General features: G+C 48.2%; 10 protein-coding genes across 10 annotated transcripts; 4 read left to right on the forward strand and 6 right to left on the reverse strand.

The window, feature by feature from the left end:
* Positions 1-378: 378 nt before the first annotated feature.
* On the reverse strand, positions 379-935 carry AO090020000588 (uncharacterized protein; the record flags this gene model as incomplete). The annotated part of the gene is made up of 3 exons (XM_001824829.3): positions 379-435; positions 485-555; positions 608-935. 3 exons carry the CDS (start codon positions 933-935, stop codon positions 379-381), a joined length of 456 nt encoding a protein of 151 aa, XP_001824881.1.
* A 3,282-nt stretch (positions 936-4,217) lies between these two features.
* AO090020000585 (uncharacterized protein) lies at positions 4,218-4,790 on the forward strand (the record flags this gene model as incomplete). The annotated part of the gene is made up of 1 exon (XM_001824828.3): positions 4,218-4,790. One exon carries the CDS (start codon positions 4,218-4,220, stop codon positions 4,788-4,790), a length of 573 nt encoding a protein of 190 aa, XP_001824880.3.
* Positions 4,791-5,130: 340 nt separating this feature from the next.
* AO090020000584 (WW domain-containing protein) lies at positions 5,131-6,003 on the forward strand (the record flags this gene model as incomplete). The annotated part of the gene is made up of 1 exon (XM_001824827.3): positions 5,131-6,003. One exon carries the CDS (start codon positions 5,131-5,133, stop codon positions 6,001-6,003), a length of 873 nt encoding a protein of 290 aa, XP_001824879.1.
* Positions 6,004-6,825: 822 nt separating this feature from the next.
* AO090020000583 (uncharacterized protein) lies at positions 6,826-7,623 on the forward strand (the record flags this gene model as incomplete). The annotated part of the gene is made up of 2 exons (XM_001824826.3): positions 6,826-7,054; positions 7,184-7,623. The coding sequence occupies 2 exons, from the start codon at positions 6,826-6,828 to the stop codon at positions 7,621-7,623; spliced, it is 669 nt and encodes a 222-aa protein (XP_001824878.1).
* Positions 7,624-7,762: 139 nt separating this feature from the next.
* On the reverse strand, positions 7,763-9,316 carry AO090020000582 (putative ceramide glucosyltransferase; the record flags this gene model as incomplete). Its single annotated transcript, XM_023237930.1, has 1 exon — positions 7,763-9,316. The coding sequence occupies one exon, from the start codon at positions 9,314-9,316 to the stop codon at positions 7,763-7,765; it is 1,554 nt and encodes a 517-aa protein (XP_023092903.1).
* Positions 9,317-10,286: 970 nt separating this feature from the next.
* AO090020000581 (H3 histone acetyltransferase RTT109) lies at positions 10,287-12,289 on the reverse strand (the record flags this gene model as incomplete). The annotated part of the gene is made up of 2 exons (XM_023237931.1): positions 10,287-11,986; positions 12,232-12,289. The coding sequence occupies 2 exons, from the start codon at positions 12,287-12,289 to the stop codon at positions 10,287-10,289; spliced, it is 1,758 nt and encodes a 585-aa protein (XP_023092902.1).
* An 87-nt stretch (positions 12,290-12,376) lies between these two features.
* AO090020000580 (uncharacterized protein) lies at positions 12,377-13,045 on the reverse strand (the record flags this gene model as incomplete). The annotated part of the gene is made up of 2 exons (XM_001824823.3): positions 12,377-12,923; positions 12,984-13,045. 2 exons carry the CDS (start codon positions 13,043-13,045, stop codon positions 12,377-12,379), a joined length of 609 nt encoding a protein of 202 aa, XP_001824875.3.
* Positions 13,046-14,336: 1,291 nt separating this feature from the next.
* AO090020000579 (Hid1 family protein) lies at positions 14,337-17,400 on the reverse strand (the record flags this gene model as incomplete). Its single annotated transcript, XM_023237932.1, has 7 exons — positions 14,337-14,849; positions 14,907-15,418; positions 15,472-15,715; positions 15,766-16,119; positions 16,176-16,418; positions 16,733-17,239; positions 17,305-17,400. The coding sequence occupies 7 exons, from the start codon at positions 17,398-17,400 to the stop codon at positions 14,337-14,339; spliced, it is 2,469 nt and encodes an 822-aa protein (XP_023092901.1).
* A 504-nt stretch (positions 17,401-17,904) lies between these two features.
* Positions 17,905-18,785, reverse strand: AO090020000578 (uncharacterized protein; the record flags this gene model as incomplete). Its single annotated transcript, XM_001824821.3, has 2 exons — positions 17,905-18,508; positions 18,565-18,785. The coding sequence occupies 2 exons, from the start codon at positions 18,783-18,785 to the stop codon at positions 17,905-17,907; spliced, it is 825 nt and encodes a 274-aa protein (XP_001824873.1).
* A 554-nt stretch (positions 18,786-19,339) lies between these two features.
* On the forward strand, positions 19,340-21,197 carry AO090020000577 (uncharacterized protein; the record flags this gene model as incomplete). Its single annotated transcript, XM_001824820.3, has 4 exons — positions 19,340-19,877; positions 19,939-20,327; positions 20,374-21,039; positions 21,105-21,197. 4 exons carry the CDS (start codon positions 19,340-19,342, stop codon positions 21,195-21,197), a joined length of 1,686 nt encoding a protein of 561 aa, XP_001824872.1.
* Between the last annotated feature and the right edge of the window lie 37 nt (positions 21,198-21,234).

A 21,234-nucleotide genomic window follows, 5' to 3' on the forward strand; every position in this document is an offset into this window, starting at 1 on the left:
ACATAAACGGGGTGCATAGTAATAAAATGATGGTTTTCAAGGAGTTTGGACTGCAGATAAATTGGTAGACGGGAACAGGATTCCAAAAGTACTACGGAATAAATGATAAACTACAATTCTACAATGGGAAAAGAAAAAAGGTTGAGCAAATAAAAAGTCTATTTATTAAGCTGGCTAGCCATGAACTATTTCCAGTGGTAATGCTGGAACATGAGGCTGCACATCAAAATCAGAATGCAAACAGAACAGTCTTCTCACTCCGAGGGTTCCACGACACGAGATGCCAGTACAGGACACAGAAAAGGACACTATGGAAACATTTCATAGCCATTTTCCATCCCGTGCTCCTCGAGCTACCATTTTCGCGAATGCAATCGCTTACAGGAGAGAGCCGAGAGCGATGCAAGGAAGACCAATACCGACGAGGTCGCCATCCTGTGATTGTTAGTGAAAGCTGGGTATATTGTGCATTGATTCTACTTACGGCGCTGGACTTGGTGTTCTGGCAGCAAGAGATGGGCTGCTTGCACTTCTCCTGAGGAGAGGCGATGGAGACTAAGCTTTGTTAGTATGCCATTGGCTATATCTCATGTTGCTAGATACTTACTGATGGGGATAACAGGGATGTTGGTGCACTCATCCAAGAGACCAAGACCCTGGGAGCCCTGTCCGGCACCGAGGAGGTTGGAGAGGAGGCCAGCAAGGAGACCCTCCTCAACCTGGGTGAAGTCACCGGTCTTGACGGTCTTGTTGCAGCAGGTGAGCTGAGCCTGGTCACCACACTTGTCGGCGGCCTGCTTGGTGGTCAACTCCTTAGGGAGAGGGAAGTCGTTCTTGGAGTGTCCGACTTGCTGGCCAGCGCCAGTGCCAGAGGCAGGAGGAAGAGCGGCAACGGCAGTAGCCAGAGCAAGAACAGCGGCGACGGAGAACTGCATTGTGATGGTGGCTTTGGTTTTGAACGAGGGTAGACTCGGAGAAGTTTGTAAGCGAGAGAAGCTTGTCTTGGAGAAGACTGAACTGTGAAGAGTGAATGAGAGTGAATTGAGAGTGTTGATGAAGAACTGATTTGGTCGATGAAGACGACTCCTTATATAGACAAATCTGGTGGTCTGTGAGCTACCTTCAAGGCCCTCATTTGCACTCGACCGCTATGTTTTCGAGGGAGAATGAGGCCTGTTGCCACTCCTCCAGGAATGCAACACGCAAGGAATGGCCCTCATCCATCTCACTGCTTCCCCCATCGTAGGATAGTAGATCCTTGGGCCTGAAGACGTCTGCCCCAGCCAACGGTATGGATCTACCAAACAATTTCCCTATGCTTGCCTGAGCAGTGGGATGCCAGTCCTGCAGCATACCACAACCGTGCAGGACAGAACTTTCATCTTGCGTTGCATACAAGACCGTGTCTCATTCCTCCTGTCTTGACCCTGTTGAACGCTATGCAACCCGTAGATCCCCCTCGACGAAGCCGTTTACGTTACATTAAGTTATGCTTTTGAAGCTAGAAAAATATGTCTACCAATGACATATGACATTGACATAAGGCAACTCGGACGAGGTCCAACACTCACACGACTTGTTTACTTCTACCTCATGACCAAGTAATCGTATACCTCGTGCGGTAGGCCGTAGCTATCGTCCATTGAGCCTCGTGCGGCATGCAACAGCCATACCGGAAGATCGAACTAACAAGTAAAGTTGCAGGGCGCTTGCAGTGCATGGTCCGGGCAACGAAAGTCCGCGGATTCATTGGTTCTCCCTTTCGGTATCCCCGTCTCACCAGCTTCTCAACGCCCATGTGGGCAAGGGGTACAGGCAAGGGGTTACCGCACTAGTTGCTGTCTAATTTCCGCAATCAGGGAACTTCCATAACATCTGGCACTGGTTCCACTATCTGCCTGTCCAACTGTTAGGAACTCTACTACTGCACGGTCCAAGTTCATTTTTTCCTGTTTTACGTAGGGATTTCGTAGGGACTCCGCCGGGTTCACCCGACTCAGACAGTGTTTAATGACCCACGGCATAGCCATGGGAAATGTACTGTCCCTCAGACACTCACTTTCGGATCAGCAAAAGAAAATGACTGGAATGTCTCCTTCGTTCAGTTCTGATGTCATCTATTCAGGTCTGGTGCCCGCGTTTGGTAAGAGCTGGTGGGATCACGAGACTGTGCATGTCACGATGGCCTTTGCGGGCTTTGGGTCTCTCTTACTGGTCAATAGGCATGCCAGGGCTCGTGTTCCTGAGGCTCTTGATGAGGTTTGAGTAGGCCTCTAGACGCTACTGGTAGTACTAGGTAGTATAGTGACCAGATCATGGACCTCTAAGACTATGAGTCTATGACTTTCCAGCGAAGCCGTTGTGAGAAAAGTACTGTAGATTTGACATAAGTAGTGTATGAATTAGGATTTCATCCAGAAAAAATTATGATATATGCTCCTAAATAGTACAGTGTATAGATTGGTTGTGCAGTATTGGTGGTGATATGAGAATATATATATTTTGGGGTATGAACACACGGGTATACGTTGTAGGGTACTAGCTATACAGAATAATCACTTACATTAACATGACTTCTAATTACTATCTTTCTTTTGTAAAAAGTGTAGACTATGGTTCTAGTTTATCAAATTTAACACCGAACTGTAAACATTGCTACTATATATCGTTGTAAATGTAAAGGTGCTATTGATGTTGTTGAAACCTTTCATAGTACTATACAAGGTGACCATACATAAAATTACTAATATAATTGCTACCTTACCACTGCAAAAATATACCTAGAGACTTGATAGAGCCTGAGATTATCTTTTTATCTTAACTGAAGTATCTAACTGTCTGTTTGTAGATTGTAGTTCATTCAACCAGCACCAACATCTGCCTTCCACAGTTCCTATACTCTCTCCAAGACCATCCACCGACAACAACAAAGACAACAAAACCAGTAAGACCCCCTACATAAGCTAATGTGGTCTCGTACATTATACCCGCCGTGGTGCATTAATGCAAGATCAAGATTCCCTCGAAAACATGGGGATTCATCAGTATCGCCGAGTAAACACCGATGTTTAGACCGCTCTACACAGCACCAGCTTACGTTACCTGCTTCAAGCTAAGAGAAAAATCACTATGGTTACAATTTTCCATGAATAATAAATTCTTACACCGACATTGTGAGGGCTATCTAGTTATCCTGATGGCCCTTGTCTCCCTATCCCTTGACTGAATGGACCCCGACCAAATTAAACCCCGGCCAAATGCCTTTCCAGCCGCAGAGATTGATCGCCACTCTCTGTACTCAGCGCCAACTTCCAAGAACAGCAAATACCGGGTCTCGTATTCTAGGGGGAAAAGGATCCGCATTCTGGGACGAAGTATGAACCCATGCGTCGGACTTCTTTGGTTTGTTTTGGTCGATTGAGCAGGATTTGGTCCATCCTGAATTCGGGGTCAACTTCGTCCCTCGCTCGCGGTGGTTGAGATTACTATGTGCCCTCACTTTTGTTAAAATGGCTGGCGAGAGAGTCACTTGTGGTGAGGGACTGTAGGTGTTAAAGGCGGTTGGGATTTGGGGTGCCTGGGCTGTCTCAGGCAGGAATTGTTTGCCTGTTGCTGAGTGGCCTCAGGCTGTCAATATACACGTGAAGTTTCTGTTAAGGATGTAAGTAGTGGGTTATGAATGGAGTATTCTCACTGGATCCTATTTCTTTCTTTGTTTCATGTATGTTAGAATCTCTTTTATTCTTCTTTTGCCTCTTTGAATCTTGACTGAAGATACCCATAGTAATTTGATTTAGATATAGCAGCATAAAATGCATTAACCCAAGCAAAGAATTAAATTAGAGAATCAACAATGTAAATTTCAGCTAACTATTCCTACTAGAGATACATGAATTAGATTCTCATTCATCACCGTTCCAGTTCCGTTCCTAAACATACTACTATCCATGAATGTTTACCTGTGTTATCCAACTCAAAATTGTACATACAAATCAAGCACCACCACCCGAAAAAGCCACACAAGCTTAGCAAATGCTTGAAATATCCTCATCACTAAAAGTAAATTAAATTCAGAAGCCACTACTACATTAGTGTAGGTAACTATTCAGTGTACGTAGCATCGGATCACCTGACAGGTGCCAACAAAATGACAGCAAACGGCATTGCCCAAGACGGCGGCCATACCCAGGATGCCATCCCGTTAAAGTGTCACTGGCATGGACACCTGCCTAAATAGGCCGGAGAAATCATCCAACCCATCAAACACAACCACCAATACTACCTTCCTGTCATTCCTACCGAGTAAACTTATTCTTTCTAAAACCATCCCAAACCCCCACAAAAACCCACCCTACGAATCTAGAAGTAGCCAAAGAGTAAAAAAAAAAAAAAAACACAAAATGGCAACCTACTCAGTCTACCTCATGGCCGAAAGCGGCCTCCCGCGCGACCACCACGCTATCTTCGTCGAGACTTACGAGAACGGTCCCTCCACTGGCCACCTCTACCACGTCAAAGGGAATATCCAAGAAGGCATGATCTCCGAGCATCGGGCTGAGCAGCCGCCGGAGGAGATCCCGGGGTTCTGTGGCAAGGAGAAGCTTGGTGTGGTCGCGGTCGCGGAGTACGGGCGCGTCTTGGGGATTTGCGAGGGCGTGCCGGTGCCCAAGAAGCAGTTTCAAGGGGCGAAGAGGTTGTATCCGCGGGAACCGTTGAGACGGTGTCAGGAGTGGGTTGCTGAGGCTGTTGATGCTCTGAAGGGGGAGGGTGTTTTAATTGGGAGTGATTAGTAGCTTAGTAGGCTATTCTGTTTACGTGGGGGTTTTACTGGGGTTAGGGAGACATTGCTTTTTTGTTTTTTTCTTTTTCTTTCTTTATTTCCTTCTTCTTTTGTTGGTATTTGTTTTTGTTCGTCAGATGTGAGGATCGTATAGATATTATGATCATGATGTTCATATTCGATACGATATACTGGGGAAGAAGGATGGCTAGTCCCGATATGGTTAGCGTCGTCGCGATACGGCGTCGGCATAATTCAATTCAATCACTCACACTCAACCCGCAGTATCTCTGCACTTCAGCCACAGCTCTGACGCGCCCTTTCTAGGGAACAAGAAGTGCTAATCAAAAATGTCCGAGATGCCCCACAAGCACGCAACTGACAATCCGTCAGCATCCTCGTCGGAGGGGCGAAATGACCCAGTGACCCAGGAAGAGAACAGCCCCGAAGGAGACCGGACACAGACACCAGATAGGCCCACGGAGGACACAAGGGAAGGGCAACAACAAAAAGGAAAAGAGCGTGAGGGAAATGAAGAAGTAAATAAAGAAAATGCCTCTGAGCGTGAGGACGGTCAAGAGGAGGAAGGAGAAGCTTCAGCGCCACCATTACCAGATGAAGAGGTCCCACCACCGCTTCCCAACGAGGCTCCTCCCGGTGATGACGATGGGTGGGAACCTGTCTGGGATGCCAACGTTGGAGCGTACTACTTCTATAACCGCTACACGGGCGTGTCGCAGTGGGACAACCCTCGCGTGCCAGAGGCAGCGGCACCGGCGCCGGCGCCAGCAGGTCCTCCTGGCGTAGAAGCCAGCGCTCCGTCCCCGGAGAAGCCCGCGCCGGTGGTAGGTGGCTATAACCCTGCCATCCACGGTGACTACGATCCGACGGCTCCGTACGCCCAGCAGTATGAGCAGCCGCCCGAGGATATATCTGCCGTGGTTCCCGGTACGGATCACTACGCTGCGGTTGGCGCGTTCAACAGGTTCACCGGGCGATGGCAGAATGAATCACAGAACCCCGAGAACCATAATGATCAGAATAAATCCTACCGGCAGATGAATGCCTTCTTTGATGTGGATGCTGCGGCCAATAGCCACGATGGAAGGAGCCTGCGGGCGGAGCGGAGCGCTAAAAAGCTCACCAAAAAGGAACTAAAAATGTTCAAGGAGAAACGAAGAGAGAAGAAGGAGGAAAAGCGAAGGGCATGGCTACGCGATTGACCGGATTCAATCCACAGGCGATGTCTTGTCATTGAGATACCTTTTGTTTTATACGGACGGGCTTGGGCGTTTGTACTGTAGTTCATGGGTCGCATACGATAGAGCAGCGTGTACTTTCATTTCTGACAATAAATGTAACATATTTATCTGCTCCATCCCTCGCGTAACTGCTCACCGAGCTCTAAACAGAGTAGATGAAGATGAGAGTAATTCAGATATGAAATGCCGACAAATGATCCACCAGATCACATGACCCGACATCAAAGTTCTCAGCAACCATCCGATGCTTCACAAAATCGAGTATAGCACCCTCAAGAATATATATATATAATCAAGGTATGTGAATTTCTTATTCTGAATGCGCTATGCCCCGTATACCAAAGACCCCCGTGTAAAAATTGCACTCATGCCACTCATATATGCATATGTGGGGTGTTGAAGACTGAGGGGTTGATATACTATCACAAAAAAAAAAAAAAAAGGCGACGGGGATGTGATAGATGATAGAAACTCTACAAAAGGTGCAAGCCGCATTTTGACTTCGAGATCGAATTTCCATCATTATCTACCATCTTATCTCCCTTTTTCAATTATTTTTTCAATAAATCTTTAATATGACATCTGTTGGGCATCAAATACATATAAACCTCTATAACATCCCACCCCACCATCGCCATCAAAAACCACACCATCCAGAAGAAACCACTAACAAACCCCCAGATACCCAAAAATCCCAAATTCAAGAGTCACACAGACTTTGAACAAACTCGTCACAAGCACGTGATCTCAAAAGCGTCAAGAGACCTAGACAGAGAGGCAAAAATGTCCACAAAGACCCCTATCACATTAACCGTCGACGCAATCGACGACCTCATTTACGACGCCCGCGCCGGCGATCTCGAGGCCCTCAAGTCCGACCTGGCGGCCTTGAGCGCCCAGCACAGCTGCCCGCAGGCCTGGATCGTAGCGTCGGCGATCGACTCCGAGCCTGAAGAGGAGGGTGGTTCGGGATCGTGCCTTTTGCATTTTCCTGCGGCGAATGGGAATGAGGGTATGTACTTCCTTGTCTCTTTTTCTCTCTCTTTTTTTTCTTCTGGAGAGTTAAGGTTGTTTGTTTTGGGGAGGGTTTCAGGGAGTGGATGTTTAGGATTAGATGGGAAAGGCTAATTGGGTATTTCAGAAATCTTGAACTTCCTCCTGGGAGTGCTCACTCAGGGTGAGACTCAGCTGGATCAGGCTCAGGTTGCGGCTGTTATTAACCACCGTAATCACTCGGGGAACACGGCGTTGCACTGGGCGGCGCTGAATACGCATCTGGAGTGCGTGAAAGCGCTTGTTGGGGCTGGTGCTGATATCTCCGTTAAGAATGATGCTGGGTTAGATGCTGTTTTCCTTGCTGAGAGGGCTGATTGGTCGACTGAGGAGCAGGGCGAGGAGCAGGATGAGGTCGAGGTTGAAATAGAGGCTGAGGCTGAGGCACAGAAGGTTCAAGGCGATGCTGGGAAGATGTCTAAGGGGAGACAGGTCGCGGAGTGGTTGCTGGGTTCGGAGAAGGGTGGTGAATTGGAAACTGGTGCTGGGGAGAATGCTCCTGCTGCTGCGGAGGTGTCGACGCAATGATTTACGCTGTTTATTGTTTTTATAGATCTGTTGGAATTGGATAGAAAAGTTCTTTATATTTTTTTAACGATTTCATTCAGTGATATTCGTACATTCGTCCCTCGTTCCTTCGAAGTGCTATGACCCACGTATCTATCTTTCAGTTCCCTTGACCGACTGGGGCTTGTTTGGAGTTAGGCTGGGGTGTCTTTTCACTACCAATCTCTCGAACTTTCATGTCGAGTCCGACTCGGAATCGCCGGTTGCGCCAAGTAACAGTTACGCCACCGTAGAAGGCCCAGATCCATATGGGGAGGGCCAAGAATTCGCGTCCAAGCCACGCTGAGAACCACTGAAAAAATGTTCGTCTGGTTAAAGAGCCAGACGGAGGCCGTGCAAAGGATGGCGTGTCCTCATCGAGCTCAACAGATTTGGCGGAATGTAACTTGATATACAGCGTCCAATCGGTCAGTATCCAGACCGCCAAGCTGAGGAAGAAAAAGGCGAAGAAGGCAGTCCATGTGGTCATATAAGTTGCACAACAGAACCCTTTTTCCTGCAAGAACTGAGCCAAGGACGTGGTTACTCCCCAGGCACCGTAACACGAGCACAGCAAGGACTCCGTGCCCGGCTCGACCAAGGTTGCTAGGAGAACGGTGAACTTGCGGACGCGTAGCCAACGAACCCGGCGTGCGATGTAGTCCCCAACGCTCATGTTTCCGACAGGCTGAATAGCCAGATCTCCAAAGACCATGCCATGCTTGCCAAAACGCTCGCCTTTCTCCTTCTCCTCGCGGACGCGATTCTTCCAGAGAAGGTCCCCGATCAGATGATCCTCGCAAATATTGTCGGAAAAGTAATCGATACCGGGGTTGCGCTTGTGGGGATCGGTAGGGGACGGTGTTGTCAGATAATCGAGGTGCGACCGCCGGAACATGTTGGATTTGCCTACGATGCAGGGTGCGATGAGGACTGTGTTGATTGCGGTGTACATTTTGGCATGAGAAGACGAAAGAAACAGTTCTTCTAGACGGCCTCCACCTGTTGCAAGAGTGCCCTGTTCGTGTTTGGAGATAGTCGGTGCTGAGGACACATCGCTGTTTGAATCTGCATCGCCGTTGGTATAAGACTCCACTAGTGCATTTTGCTCCTCTGTCGAACTGGCACCGCTAGTGACGTCCACCACGAGTGGCAAATGATGCACGAATTTGTACTTTTTGCCCGAAGTAGCACCAAGTCCGCAAAGCCGGTCGACCATCCTCCCACAGACTCCTTTGCCTACCCAAACATTGCAATCTATGATCCAGACAATATCACCCTTCGCCTCTCTATAAGCCCGGCTCATGTTCCGAATCTTTGGATTTGGTCCCAGGTCGTAGACACATTCCCCATTTGGCTGGAGCAAAGGATCCTCTTCCTCGATGAAGATGCGTGCACCGGCGTGGGGAAAATCAGATACAAGCTTTTGCAGGGTTGGGTAGCCAGGATCGCTTCGAGAGGCGACGCAAAAATAGACGGTCAGTTTGTCGGCAGGATAGTCCTGACGGAAGGTCGAGGCCAGACAATCATACAGATTCGGCTCGAGGCCTTTGACGGGTCGGATCGCGGTAACATGGGGAGCGTCGGAGGCAGTTGCGGAGTGGGATTTCCGGGGTCTTTGGAGAAAGTATCGCCATCTGTTTGAGACCGCATTAGTTTGTGTTACAGTAAGCATAGGTTTAGAACACCCAATAGAGAAGAGAAAACACATCGGAAAAGGGAATCAAACGCCGAATAGGAAGCTTTACATTTGAAAGTATCCCAGATAACAAACCAAGACCACGGTTGTATACCAGATCAGACACCCCCAACCCACGATTACAGACCACTGGAGCCCGCCATGGCTAATGGTCGGTCCAAAATCGAGGGAGATCGAACGCGATTGAAGCTTTAGCATAGGCGGATATCGATGCGGTGAGAGACAAATACGGTTGGCAAAGAAAAGATGTAGTGTCAACGTCGCAACAACATTCTATGGACGGGGGGCAAGCTGGAGAAGTGAAGTGCGGAGAGCAATTGCGGTCAGTTGACTCTTTGCAGGAGGCCTTAACACTCCCACGATATTTCGACCTTCAACCTTTGCTTTTTTTTTTTCCCTTCTCTCTGGTGGCTGCCACGCAACAACCGAACGGGGAAAAGTTATGAACTAAATTAGTTCCGTGGTTGTTCCATTCGGATGCAGCGGACGGCGTCCATATTTATGGGTCGGTTCATCATGCGGTGGATTCCTGTAATTTCAGCCACATCGAACAAGCTCTCTCATGTTTCGAGTTTGTTTTACATAGCATAGCAGTCCCGATATGACTGCGTGAAATTTGAGAATAGATATTCAGAAGCGTCAAAATCAACACGAAACCAATTTTATAATTACACGTTTCAAGGAATTGAATTGATCGCCTCAAGTATTCAGTCCATGTGGCCCGTCCACCGTCATTTATCGGTTCCACGGATCTCATCTTCCAGTTTACCGGATAGCGATAGACCCAATAATAGTATCAAGAAGACAAATGTCCAAAGACCAATCGCTGTTTTGAATATACCTTTTAATGGCCTTGTTTTCCCTAAATAGAAGAACCCAAATCGCTGAAATGTCCCATAATCCCGATTACAACTCCAATTAATGCGAAAGGCATCTGCTATCTGAGCTAGGCCTTCTTCTTCTTCCGGATCAAGTTTGCTTGAAGCACATTGACTCCGGGTGATTCATTTGTCCCTGTTGTACTAGCCTCTGCTGTTACTGCAGTTGAGACTGTACCGTTCCCTTCACACCCTTCCTTTTGAGCTGATGTTGCTGTTGTCGCTTGGCTTGGTTCATCTTTCTTTCGCTTTCGAACCAATCCAGTGTTGATGATGTTGGTAGTTGGAGCATGTTTATCGGCAGACTCTCCAGACGTGTTCCTTCCTGTCACCTGCTGACCGACCCAGAGCTGGTCCACGATGGATGCGACTTTCTCACTCCATGCCTTGGTGCTGGCTATAGAAACTTTTTCGTTGTAGAAGTCTTGCTCAAGTAGGAAATTTATCGCAGTTTTGTAATCTTCTTCACTCATGACAGCATGTCCGCGGCCTGCTTCTGGCCAATAGAATGCGTTCTGGTCTGTGTTCGGCTGTACTTTCGGATGAGTCTCAGAAGATAAGCTGCCTGTCTGGGTTGATGGGTCTTGTACAGGACCACCTGACGTTGCCTCTGCTGTAGAATCTTTGGCAGTGTCCGAAGACTGGGAATCAGTAGAAACAGACACCGCTGTCCCTGTAGGTTTTGAATCCACCTTGTCATATACAGGGACGGTGGTTGTCAAGGAACCCTCTGCTTTCTCTTTGAAAACAGGTCTAGAGCTTGTCATTTGAACCGAGTTGACAAGCCCCGGAGGATTAATTACAAGCCACAAGAATCCTACCAGTCGTCCAGCAGAACACTCCTGTCGGAAAGACATCATCTCCCAGAACTGGTCTAGAGATTTGACGCTCCTCCATTGCCCAGCGCCTTCCTTTGAGCCCGCCGCCTCCAACTTTTGCGGTAGCTCATCGTCTAGGTTAAGCAGGAAGCGCGTTTTCGGATCATCTGGAAAACGAGGAACCAAGCAGCGGGGAGGCGCGTTGGTGTTGTCGCACAGTTGATGCAGCGGGTAGCTGTTCAGCCATCTGGGGCGTTCTTTATCATCTGATTTTGCGGTGCCAGGGAAGAAGCCTCGAGTTTCAAATTTGTCGCATCCTGGGACAATCAGGAATGCTGTCGCGGAGCTTTTAGCGGATTCCATGGCACGGTCAAGAAGACCTTTCTCGTGGGATCCTGACTCCGGCTCATACTCGCGCAAGATGGGGTCGACGACGCGACACCACCATTTGATCAGACCCCTATCGTCGAGGACATGCTTTCCTGAATTCTCGATGCTGCCTGGGAACAGATACTGGTTCTGAGCCCGTGCGAATAATGACACTACTAGCCGAACGCCCGGCCGTTGATGTGTCTGCACCAGGAAAGACAGGAAGCCGTTAGAAATGCGCCTGATGAGCGAAACTTTCGGTGCATTCTTCAGTAAGTGCAGGAATCCAGTAGAATCGGCCTTGGAGACGAAAACAGTCGTTAAATGCGCGGTGCTGTACACCAGAACTTCGATTCCAAAGACGATAATCTCGGGTCCATCATGCTCGTCGGCATTCACGGAGACCGTGAGAAAATGGTTTTCACAAAATGTCGACTCGGACTCTTCCCCTGGAGGAGGCGTAAAGAGCGCTGTACATGGGGTAGGGGCTGACGAGATATGGCGAATGGTGACCTTGACACCGGTGGGGAGCACCTTGGCCAAGAGATCTCCCAGATCAACATCAACCTTAGACATTGGGTCTGTTGAGAACTAGACTGTAGGCTTCATATAAAGACAGGGATTAGAATTAATAGTCGCGCGTTATTTTTCCTATTTATCTCTCGCTTACTCCTTTTATGATCTATTTTTCCTTTGGTCCAGAAGCCTCACGGATGGTCACGTGCAGCGGACAGGCCCTTTTCAGCTGATCGTCAGGGAAACTGTTTACTTTTTTGTCACATCTTGATTAGTGAGATTCTACCATGTAGTTTCTAAGATGCTTTACCGGCTACATCACCGTAGTTCTCATGGCTAAATAATGATTCAAGTACAGCGATAGTCATCGCTGTTCTAATCACTCTATTTTCAATGTATTAGTATAAAACTCATACCTTAATGGCATATCATGCGCATATGTATATATTGTACAATCAGAAATAAGCCGCAACAGCATCCAGGTCATCAGCATTCAACAAAGCGACACCTTCCTGGAGAAGCGTCCTCCATACAGCATTACGGATTCGGATCGGATAATAAGGAGTCTCCCAGTATCTAGCACCAATTCCCCTCTCCTTTGCAGTACTAATTTGGGATCGAAGGGTAGCCAGCTGCTCGTCACTCAAAACAGCACCATCCTCACTATATGTGACTGAGCCCACAGCCTCTTGGAAACTAGTAGATGCAATAGGGGAGATCAAGGACGTGATCTCAGGATTTTCCTCTAGCTCATCTAGGTGAGCATCGAAGAAATAGTCGCGATTAGCAACCGGTCCAACCATGTCAAGGGGCGTATTGCCTGTCCCGATGACGGTTATGGGTCCACTTGTCACTGTCTTGTTGTCTTTCAACGAGGTCAGATAGCCCTCTTTGCGGAGTGGCTCTAATGCAGAGATAACAGCTTCGAATGTTTCAGGTCCTGATGTTTTTACATCAACGAAAAAGTAAAGGGTTTGCGAAGAAGTAGTGTCAAAGACGCCACTGGTGCAATGTTAATACCCGCAACCAGGAGAAATAGCAAGGCTACTTCATCGAACTCACTTTTTCGTGGGTGAAGTCACAAATCGAGTTTGGGGATTTTGGCGCTTGAGCACGTCTAACATTGGATTGACGTAGAGGGACTCAAAAGTTCGCTCCTCAGTCAAGGAGGATTCATCGTGCCCGACCTGTTGGCGTCAATGTACGTCACTCATGTAGAGCTAGGCGTCAATCATAAAACTAACGTAAAGTGTACCGTTATAAAGCCATACATCGGCTTCCGTTGAGACACAGCCCTTGGAAAGACCTAAATGGCGTTAGCCTTGCTTCCTCGAGGAGATTTATATCGGCCGTACCAGTGTAAAAGGGAATATCTCTCCAGTAATCACTGCCATGGTATGGTTAATAATTGCTTATGTTATGGCAAGTTAATAGCAGTGGAAAGAGAAAGAACAAATAAAATGATTGTGGCCTACTTGTGGGAGTGGACTGGTATCTTAAATAGTCGGAACGGATTTTATCAGCAAGTTTCCCTTCCAAAACGCCTTGATAAACCCCTGACAAAACGTCCCTCCATGGCAGCATAATTTAAGATGAACTCACGGGCAATATACCCCTGGTAAAGTCGGTGGGATAATCATATTCATTGCCACCATGCGTGTTCTTCAATACACTCTGAAGCTCAGTCGAAAACCCAGCAGCCAGTCCCGGGGATAGGAGAGCTGCCGATGCTGCGACAAGGAAGGGCTGGGAAAGAATCATGTTCACCTGCAGACAGCTCTCTTTGGGCTAATTGAAAATATCAAGAAAAGGTAAATAGTATGCAAACAGCTCTCAGAAAATGTATCAGATCATTTATATGAACGGTTTACACTGGTTGTGTTGTTTGTTTAGTTGTCTGATGGGATGGAAATTGAATCAAATGAAGGCCAAGAGGTGGTCCGCAGCCAATCACGACCTCACGTGGCCAAGAACATTTAGTATACCCCAACCCCCAATGGAAGGACTCCAGTTTTACACGAGAATATCGGTAACATTTAAGAATTCATAGTCAGGCGTAGACTTTGATATCATCTATTTCCCTCCCCTGTCTTGCAGTCTGAAACAATATATGGTCCTGGCACTACAATTGAGTCACCGTCTACCGAGAAAATATAGAAAGGTGAACTTCTAAACCTTGACATAGAAAAAGGAAAAAGGAAAGACCAAGTAGAGCGATATAATATTGAAGAGACTAGCACTTCTATATACCCAATGGGTGTTCATAAAAAACATGTTTGATTGCAAACGCCACCAAGGTATCATTAAAGATGAACATAAATAAGATCATTGGAAAACAAGCTCAGCTCTGTATAATAACGCGACGACACCGATCCAGCCTGCTAGGAAGAGACAAGAGCTTCAAACAACAGCATATCAGACCTCCCGAACAGATGGAGCCCTGGAACTGTTCTGAGAATCCTGCGTGCTGGCCCTCCGGAGGCTCAGGTTTCCGATTCGTTGAACCAAATTACTGCCAACAGCGTCTACAGCGCCCTTTGGAGCAAGCAGCGTGGGCCCCTGTGCTGCAGCCTCTTGGACCTTGAACAGTTTGACGCCGGTTCCATTCCACACCCCAACAGTACCCGGCGTGGCGCCCGAAGCGGAGCCAACGACCATCTCACTCGAGAAGATGAATCCCCACAGTAAGGATTCATACCAGCCCATAGAAAGAGCTGACCATTCAAAGGAATGTACACGGGTCGGAGGGGGCTCTGAGATGATACTTTGGATCATTGGTTCTTCCGCGAATGAGGGGAGATTGTTGATTAGAGTCCGAGCTTCCGGGCTAGAAGTACTTTGTAAAGCGGACTCAGGGATGTGGGGCATAATGGCTGAAATGATAGTAAGAATAGTATGGAGTGGTAAGTCTGGGAGCCAGGACTCAAGCTAAACATTCTGCCGTCAGTAGGCTGAGCGATGTGCGGGAAACGGAAGATTGCTTACCCAAGCTACAGTTGGTGTGAAACCATTGGGAGCCGTTGGAAAGGCCGCCGACATACTACTCTGACTAGTCATACTATTTTGCCTAGAAAAGGATGGCTGTCCAGCAGGCATTTTGCCCCGTGCTTTTTCGGACATTCCCCGTAGCTGTAGGGGCACGCTTTCATCGACAGCAGATGAAATTGAAGGTCTACGAGAACTCTGAACAGACGGAGACGATTGGGCCGGCGTCTTTTGCTCTTCTCGCTCGTCGTCTGAATCATCCCCACCAATTGCAAACGGACTGTGTTCTTCGGGAATGCGACCCAACGGCGACCGCGCTCCAGAAGCTGTGTGAGGATCATCTTCCGTCGCCGACAGAACCGGGCTGGAAACAAAATCGTAAGACCCGCCTTCCGACTTCCGTCTCTCACTTTGGCGTTCTATCTCCTGCTGTCCGCTCTCGAGCGTAAATTCTTGAACTGCCTCAAAACGTCTCCTATGTTTAAGAATGGCGTAAACCAGGAATGAATTTCCTGCCGAGGTCAGCGACTTGTTTGGGGAGAAAGGCAGCAAAAGTACTACTTACTGGTGAATTGATGCTCGAGAAGCGCGTTGATGGACTCAAGTACTGAGGAAAGAAGGGCATGATTCGTCTCGTTAGCTAGTAGGAAGCTGGGGGCAGACATTGACGAGAAGAGCTGCAGAAGTTTGGAGCATGCAGCTGGGGACAGGTTTTCGACGTATGCAGCTATGTTGTTGATGATTGCTAGCAGCGCAGGGTAGACAGCCGTTAATTTGCCTTTGCTTCCGGTGATCAGGGTATGAACGGACTACTTGCGTCAGTTGAACCAGTCAATCTGAAGAATAGAAAATGACAAACCATGATCAAGTAGTCGGCATAAGATCCCCTGAAACCAGGAATACGAATGCTTTGTGGAAGCGTCTCTTGAGCTTCGAATTTCTTGTTCAGACTCTTTCCAAAATTGGGTTCGACGCTCATTGTCTGTGTAATAAAGATACACATCCTGACCACGCCTTGCTGTGAAGGGTCAGACTTGTATACAATAGCATAGAAGATACAAAGAATGACGAAGTCATGCGAGCGGTTAGAGTCAATGATGAATGATCTAAATCGCTTATTGCATTGTAAAGCTTCCCAGAAGAGCATCATCATCTCGGGTGCCCACTTGACAGTCTTTTGACTACCGGGAAGGTAGGAATTTGTTGCCTGCATCTGGAAACCGTGGCGTAAGCAGAAAGAAACACTCAAAGAAGGTGGTCAAGACCCACTGGCTGATTTAAGATTCTGGTCATGCCATCAACGAGGAATTGAAAGTCCTGCGGCCTATGTAGCCTTCCGAAGTAATGGCGGTAGTAATTCTTTGGTGCAGCTCCGCGCCCATCTTCTGGGATTGGATATAAGAGGAGCACCAAAAGAAACTGCAAGCAATATATAACTAATATTTGCTTAGGATCTTTCCAGACAACATGGTCATAGGGCACCCTCCAGGAAGCAGGGTTATATTTGATGGTCTAGGGGTGTCAGCAAAGTTCTATATGTGGATATCGAAATGAAAGGTTACACGTACTGTGTTCAGTAAGGAACAAAGTAGTGTTAAAACGGCCTGCTTATCAGGGCATGTTGCAATGTACGTAATGGCTTTGACGCCCTGTACTGGCAACAAACCTGCCAGAGGGTTAGCTGAGGCCATCATTGGTACAAATCGACAGCACTTACCTGAAGGCATGTACATTGCCTTTCCCGTTAAGGTAAGTAATAGCCGAATGATCTCACAGCGGTTGTTTTCCAGTTCTTTGTTCGAGCCCATAGATGTGTTGCAACCGACACCGCTCTGCCATATTGAATAGGACACTTTGCTTTTGGTCGTCGGAAGCTTTGGAATGGTGAAGTCTGTGTAGAAGAGAAGATCCACAAGTGTATCAATTAATTCCTCAGCCAAAGGCTTCACCTCTTCATAATCATTGGGCCCTGGCGACGTTCGTGGTTCCTCAGCTTGCGCCTCATCAAAGAGTATCTCGGCTGCCACTTGTGCTTCTCTTGTCTTCTTCTTCCGGCGACCCCAAAAGAATTTGTCCTCCCAGTCCTCCAGGTGCTCAGCTTCGTAAACGAAAGGGAGGATACGGGTCAAGATGCGAATACAGTTAAGGGCGTCACGGTCGGGAGCAAGCTCAGGGTCTGGAAACGAGGGATGATTCTTTAATATACTGAGACGAGATGTTACAGAGAGCAATAGCGTTTCAAAGTTGGATAGTGCGTTATCGCGAGTCCGTCGTATGTCGGCGGGGGTGAATAAACTGAAGACATCTTCGGTGGACTCTGGGAGCTCCCAGAACTACAGTATAAAAGTCAGAGATACTAAGGAACCTCCGCACCGGTAAAGGAGATGGGGAAACGAACTCTGGCCCAGTACGGATCGTCGGCAGGAATGTCCTTCTCCTCTGAAAGACGGAAAATTCCCTGCTTGAAGACTAGCTTTGACTCCGAAGCTCCCATTGTGAAGCCACCGCCTGTGTTTCACGGAAATGTCGGCCTCATGCAGTCACGAATTGTGATGATCGAAATTCAGGGTTGAATATGACGCTTTTCAAAAACGGTGCTTTGGAAAATACTCCAATCGGTGAGTGCCGCGTGTGGATGAATGTCAATGGAGGTAGTTGGCATTCTTGGGCCAATGCATAAAGCGGGAACTAGAACTTGGTACTAGACCCGCGGAGACTCCGACATGAACTGGGGAACGTGGGAAAAAGCTGCCTAGTTGCGTATTGTGCGGTCCATGCTTATTTTTATCAGCTAATTTTTATTTCCGAAAATTCCAATGCGTCATACTTATACATTCCTGTTCAATAAGGGAAAACTTCTATAAAAATATAATGCCTAAAATGCACATTGAAAAATCGATCTCTTCAAAAAAGGACACAGTGCTTGCTGAACGCCCTTCAGGACATATGAATATATGATTGTCTCCACCCTAATGCACCGAACACCAACGCAAGTAATTCAAAGACTACCATTGCTCGCTGACAGGCGCCTGCTCCGCTCATAAAGCCACTTGTTGCTCAGACCCAGATTGACACGCTTCCCCCCTACTGGCGACGGAGTCGCAGGACCCATACTCGATCCGAAGCTTGATTCGCGAAAGCTTGATTCACGAAAAGGTGAGCTTCGACCGAGAGGTGATGGAGAGCCAAAACTCGGTCTCCGCCCATTTTCTCTTCCTCCATTTGAAACAGCCTTGTGGAGCAATGGACTAGTAGAAGGCGAAAACAATGCGCCCGACGATACCCTACGTCCAGAAGCGCTAGCGCTGGTCGACAAAGGCGATGCACTTCTGCTAGCCGGACTTGCTGCCCGCGATCCAGAGAGCCGATATTTGGGTGGAGTAATGTATGTAGATCCCGGCGTCGGCGGTGCTGTGGCGGATGGATCAAGTCCTAAGAGGGCGCGTTGCGTAGGAGTGAGAGGGATATCGGAGAGGTTGTCCTTTGGGCGGATGAGAGGGTATAGAGCCACGAGGATATTGAGGACGAAGATAAGTTGTAACACAAGCAGGGAAAGATCAGGATATGTAGAGTACTGGCTGGACTCTTCGAGTCGAAGAGAACTGTAGCGGAATTGTTAGTCTGCATGTCATAATCAACCTCCCATGTCGCTGCTCACTAGGATTTAAAGGTGTTGCCAAAGATCCAGGTTGCTAGCAGAGCGGCACCATTCCACAGAACTCTTTTGATATTACTATCTCCAAATGTTCCAGCATTCTGTCGCCGGACTATTTCATTCAACTGTGGGTGTCGCCATTTTCCTGGTGTTCGAGACTCGTCTGAAGTAGCTACAGGCGAAGATGCTGCCCTAGGGGTGGAGGGGGCGGATAGGGAAGCCATTGATGTGTACGAAGACGTAAAGTACAAAGCAAAGGGAAAAAAGAGATAGACTGCGCAGGTGTGAGTATGATATTCTCAGTATTGCACAAAGAGATCCAGAGAACTTACCTTGAATTGGGGGTGTTTAAACTTACCGAACTTACCTGTGTGACGCTGTCGAATAAAAAAGTCACCCGAGCATTTGTGTATGCGTTAAGTAGTTATATGAGTTCAAATATGGTCATAACCATATCGTGGTGGGCAGCGCGACGAGCTCTTCGAACGCTGAGGTGGGACAGTGCTTGTTTTGATGATCGGTGCGTCCTGCTCACTGGCAACCACTGCCACAAGCGCATTTGACGCGGAGTTTTCAGGTAGCTCGGTAACTTTGAAGTATTAAACGCCGGACCCGCGAAATGTCTCCACATCTACCCTCAGCTGTGGTCACGTCACCATCTAACTGCAGCCTAGAACCCGGCCCTTACTAGGGAAATAAGGAAACAATCGGATCCTCACTCTTCAGTACATCTCACATCCTACATGACGACGTATTGTCGATCATAAGTAAACCAAAAATGGCTTCGGAAACGTCGCTAGTGGCCAAGCTAGATACATTGGTCGCTGACGTCCTGGCTGACTGGAACATATACACGACTCTCATCGCGGGGACTATTATCACCTTTCTCATCTATTCGTTTGCTACGTCCAAGGAGCCAGACATTCACCCATTCTTGCTGGCCCGTCAGTCAACAGCCTTCCCCGTCCGTCAGCCTGGCGAATCTGCCGCCTACCGCAGCCTTGAGACCCCACACGGATTTCCCCTTCGGTCCGGACTGAACGTCAAAGACCCCGGAGCACCGAAATGGACCGCTGGACGAAAAGGTGACTTGCGCGATGTCTGGAAAACTGCTGTTCGTGGAGCTGCAGAGGACGGCAAGTTATCTGGTAAACAGGGAAAGATCTATACTGTGCTGGGAAGAAGGGCGATAGAGCAGTCGTTGGAACAAGTAACGCAAGAGATCAATGTCATTGGATCTCTCCTGCAATCCTCCAAGGCTAAAACAGTTGCCGTCTGTCTTACAGACTCGGTTGAGCTTTTGGCCTCAATATTCGGTTAGAGCTCCTAGACCTGCGTGCGCCCTATGACTGCTTACTGACAGAAGCTCTGATACAGCCGGTGCTTTTTATGGGTTTAAGGTCATCCTTATTCCTCACAACCTTGACCCTAAGGATCTATCTACCCTCCTGCAGAAATCTCAGGCAGATGTATTGATTGCGGAGGCTGGCGCGCTTGATTTGTCTCTTGTAGCGAAGAGCAACGAGCAACTCTCTCAGGTTATCTGGGTTGCGAAGCTTGGTAGTAGGCATATGGACTGGAATGATGTACCTGGTGACGTTAAAGGTACTTTAGAGGTTGCTGTCTGGCACGAGGTAGTAGAAGAGAAGAAGGACTTGGCTGGGCTTGATGTTCCCAGCTGGGAGCCGAATAGCCCCTCACCTTCCCTTACCACGGTTTGGCCATCCGCCACAGGACCAGGCGAGTTCATCGAGTATCAACCAGAGGTGGGAGTTCCTATCCTATACTGGTTCAAGGCTGACAGTATGACAGAACTTGATCTCGGCCATTGCTGGCTTGACTTATTCCTTACCTCGTAATGAGCGGTTTAACTCTAGTGATCTGGTGCTTTCGACTGACTCCCTCTCTCGCTCCTACCCATTATGCCAGGTCATGGCTGCTCTGTACTCGAATGCCTCCGTTGCACTGAACTCTGTCGCTGGGGAAAGTGTCGACTTCGCATTGGCTACCGTTGGAGTATCTCCGACTGTAGTTATTGCCTCATCTCGCACCATGTCCGATTACCACAACAAATTCATGGAGCCACACTCTGGTATCATTTCTTCCCTGGCTCGCTGGTTTGACGTGAGAAAGCTAGATGCTGGAGTCATGCCTTCTCATGGCATGTTCAGTCAGGTTGCCAACATTGGACCGATGGCTGAACTTTCACTCGACAAGCTTCGCCTCTTGTGTATCTCGCATCGTGCGGACGCCGATCCCAATGTTCGCCTTACCTCCGGACAGTTGACGGATTTGAAGATCTTTACTGGGGCTCGTGTGGTCTACGCCTTGACTGGTCCAGGCGTGGCCGGCGCTGTCTCTCAGACGAACGTGTTCGACTATAGGCGTTATCAGGGCCAGAACCACTTCGGAGCTCCTTTAAGTAGCGTTGAAATTGTTCTCACCGGTGTTTCTGAAGACAAGGAAAACGAGGGACAGGTATGCGATACTGTTATAATGGACTTGCGCTACGTCTTTTCACTAAGCTAATGATTGTCCAACAGATTACTGTTTCCGGCCCTGCCGTTGTCCTTGAGAAAACCACCCTGACGGCGCAAGGCCGCATCCGTGACGATAACACATTAGAGTTGTGCTAAATCGCGAATTCGCGCAACAACATCTGATCGTTTTTAG

Source organism: Aspergillus oryzae, chromosome 6 (assembly GCF_000184455.2).
Source record: "Aspergillus oryzae RIB40 DNA, chromosome 6".
Lineage (NCBI taxonomy): Eukaryota > Fungi > Ascomycota > Eurotiomycetes > Eurotiales > Aspergillaceae > Aspergillus > Aspergillus oryzae.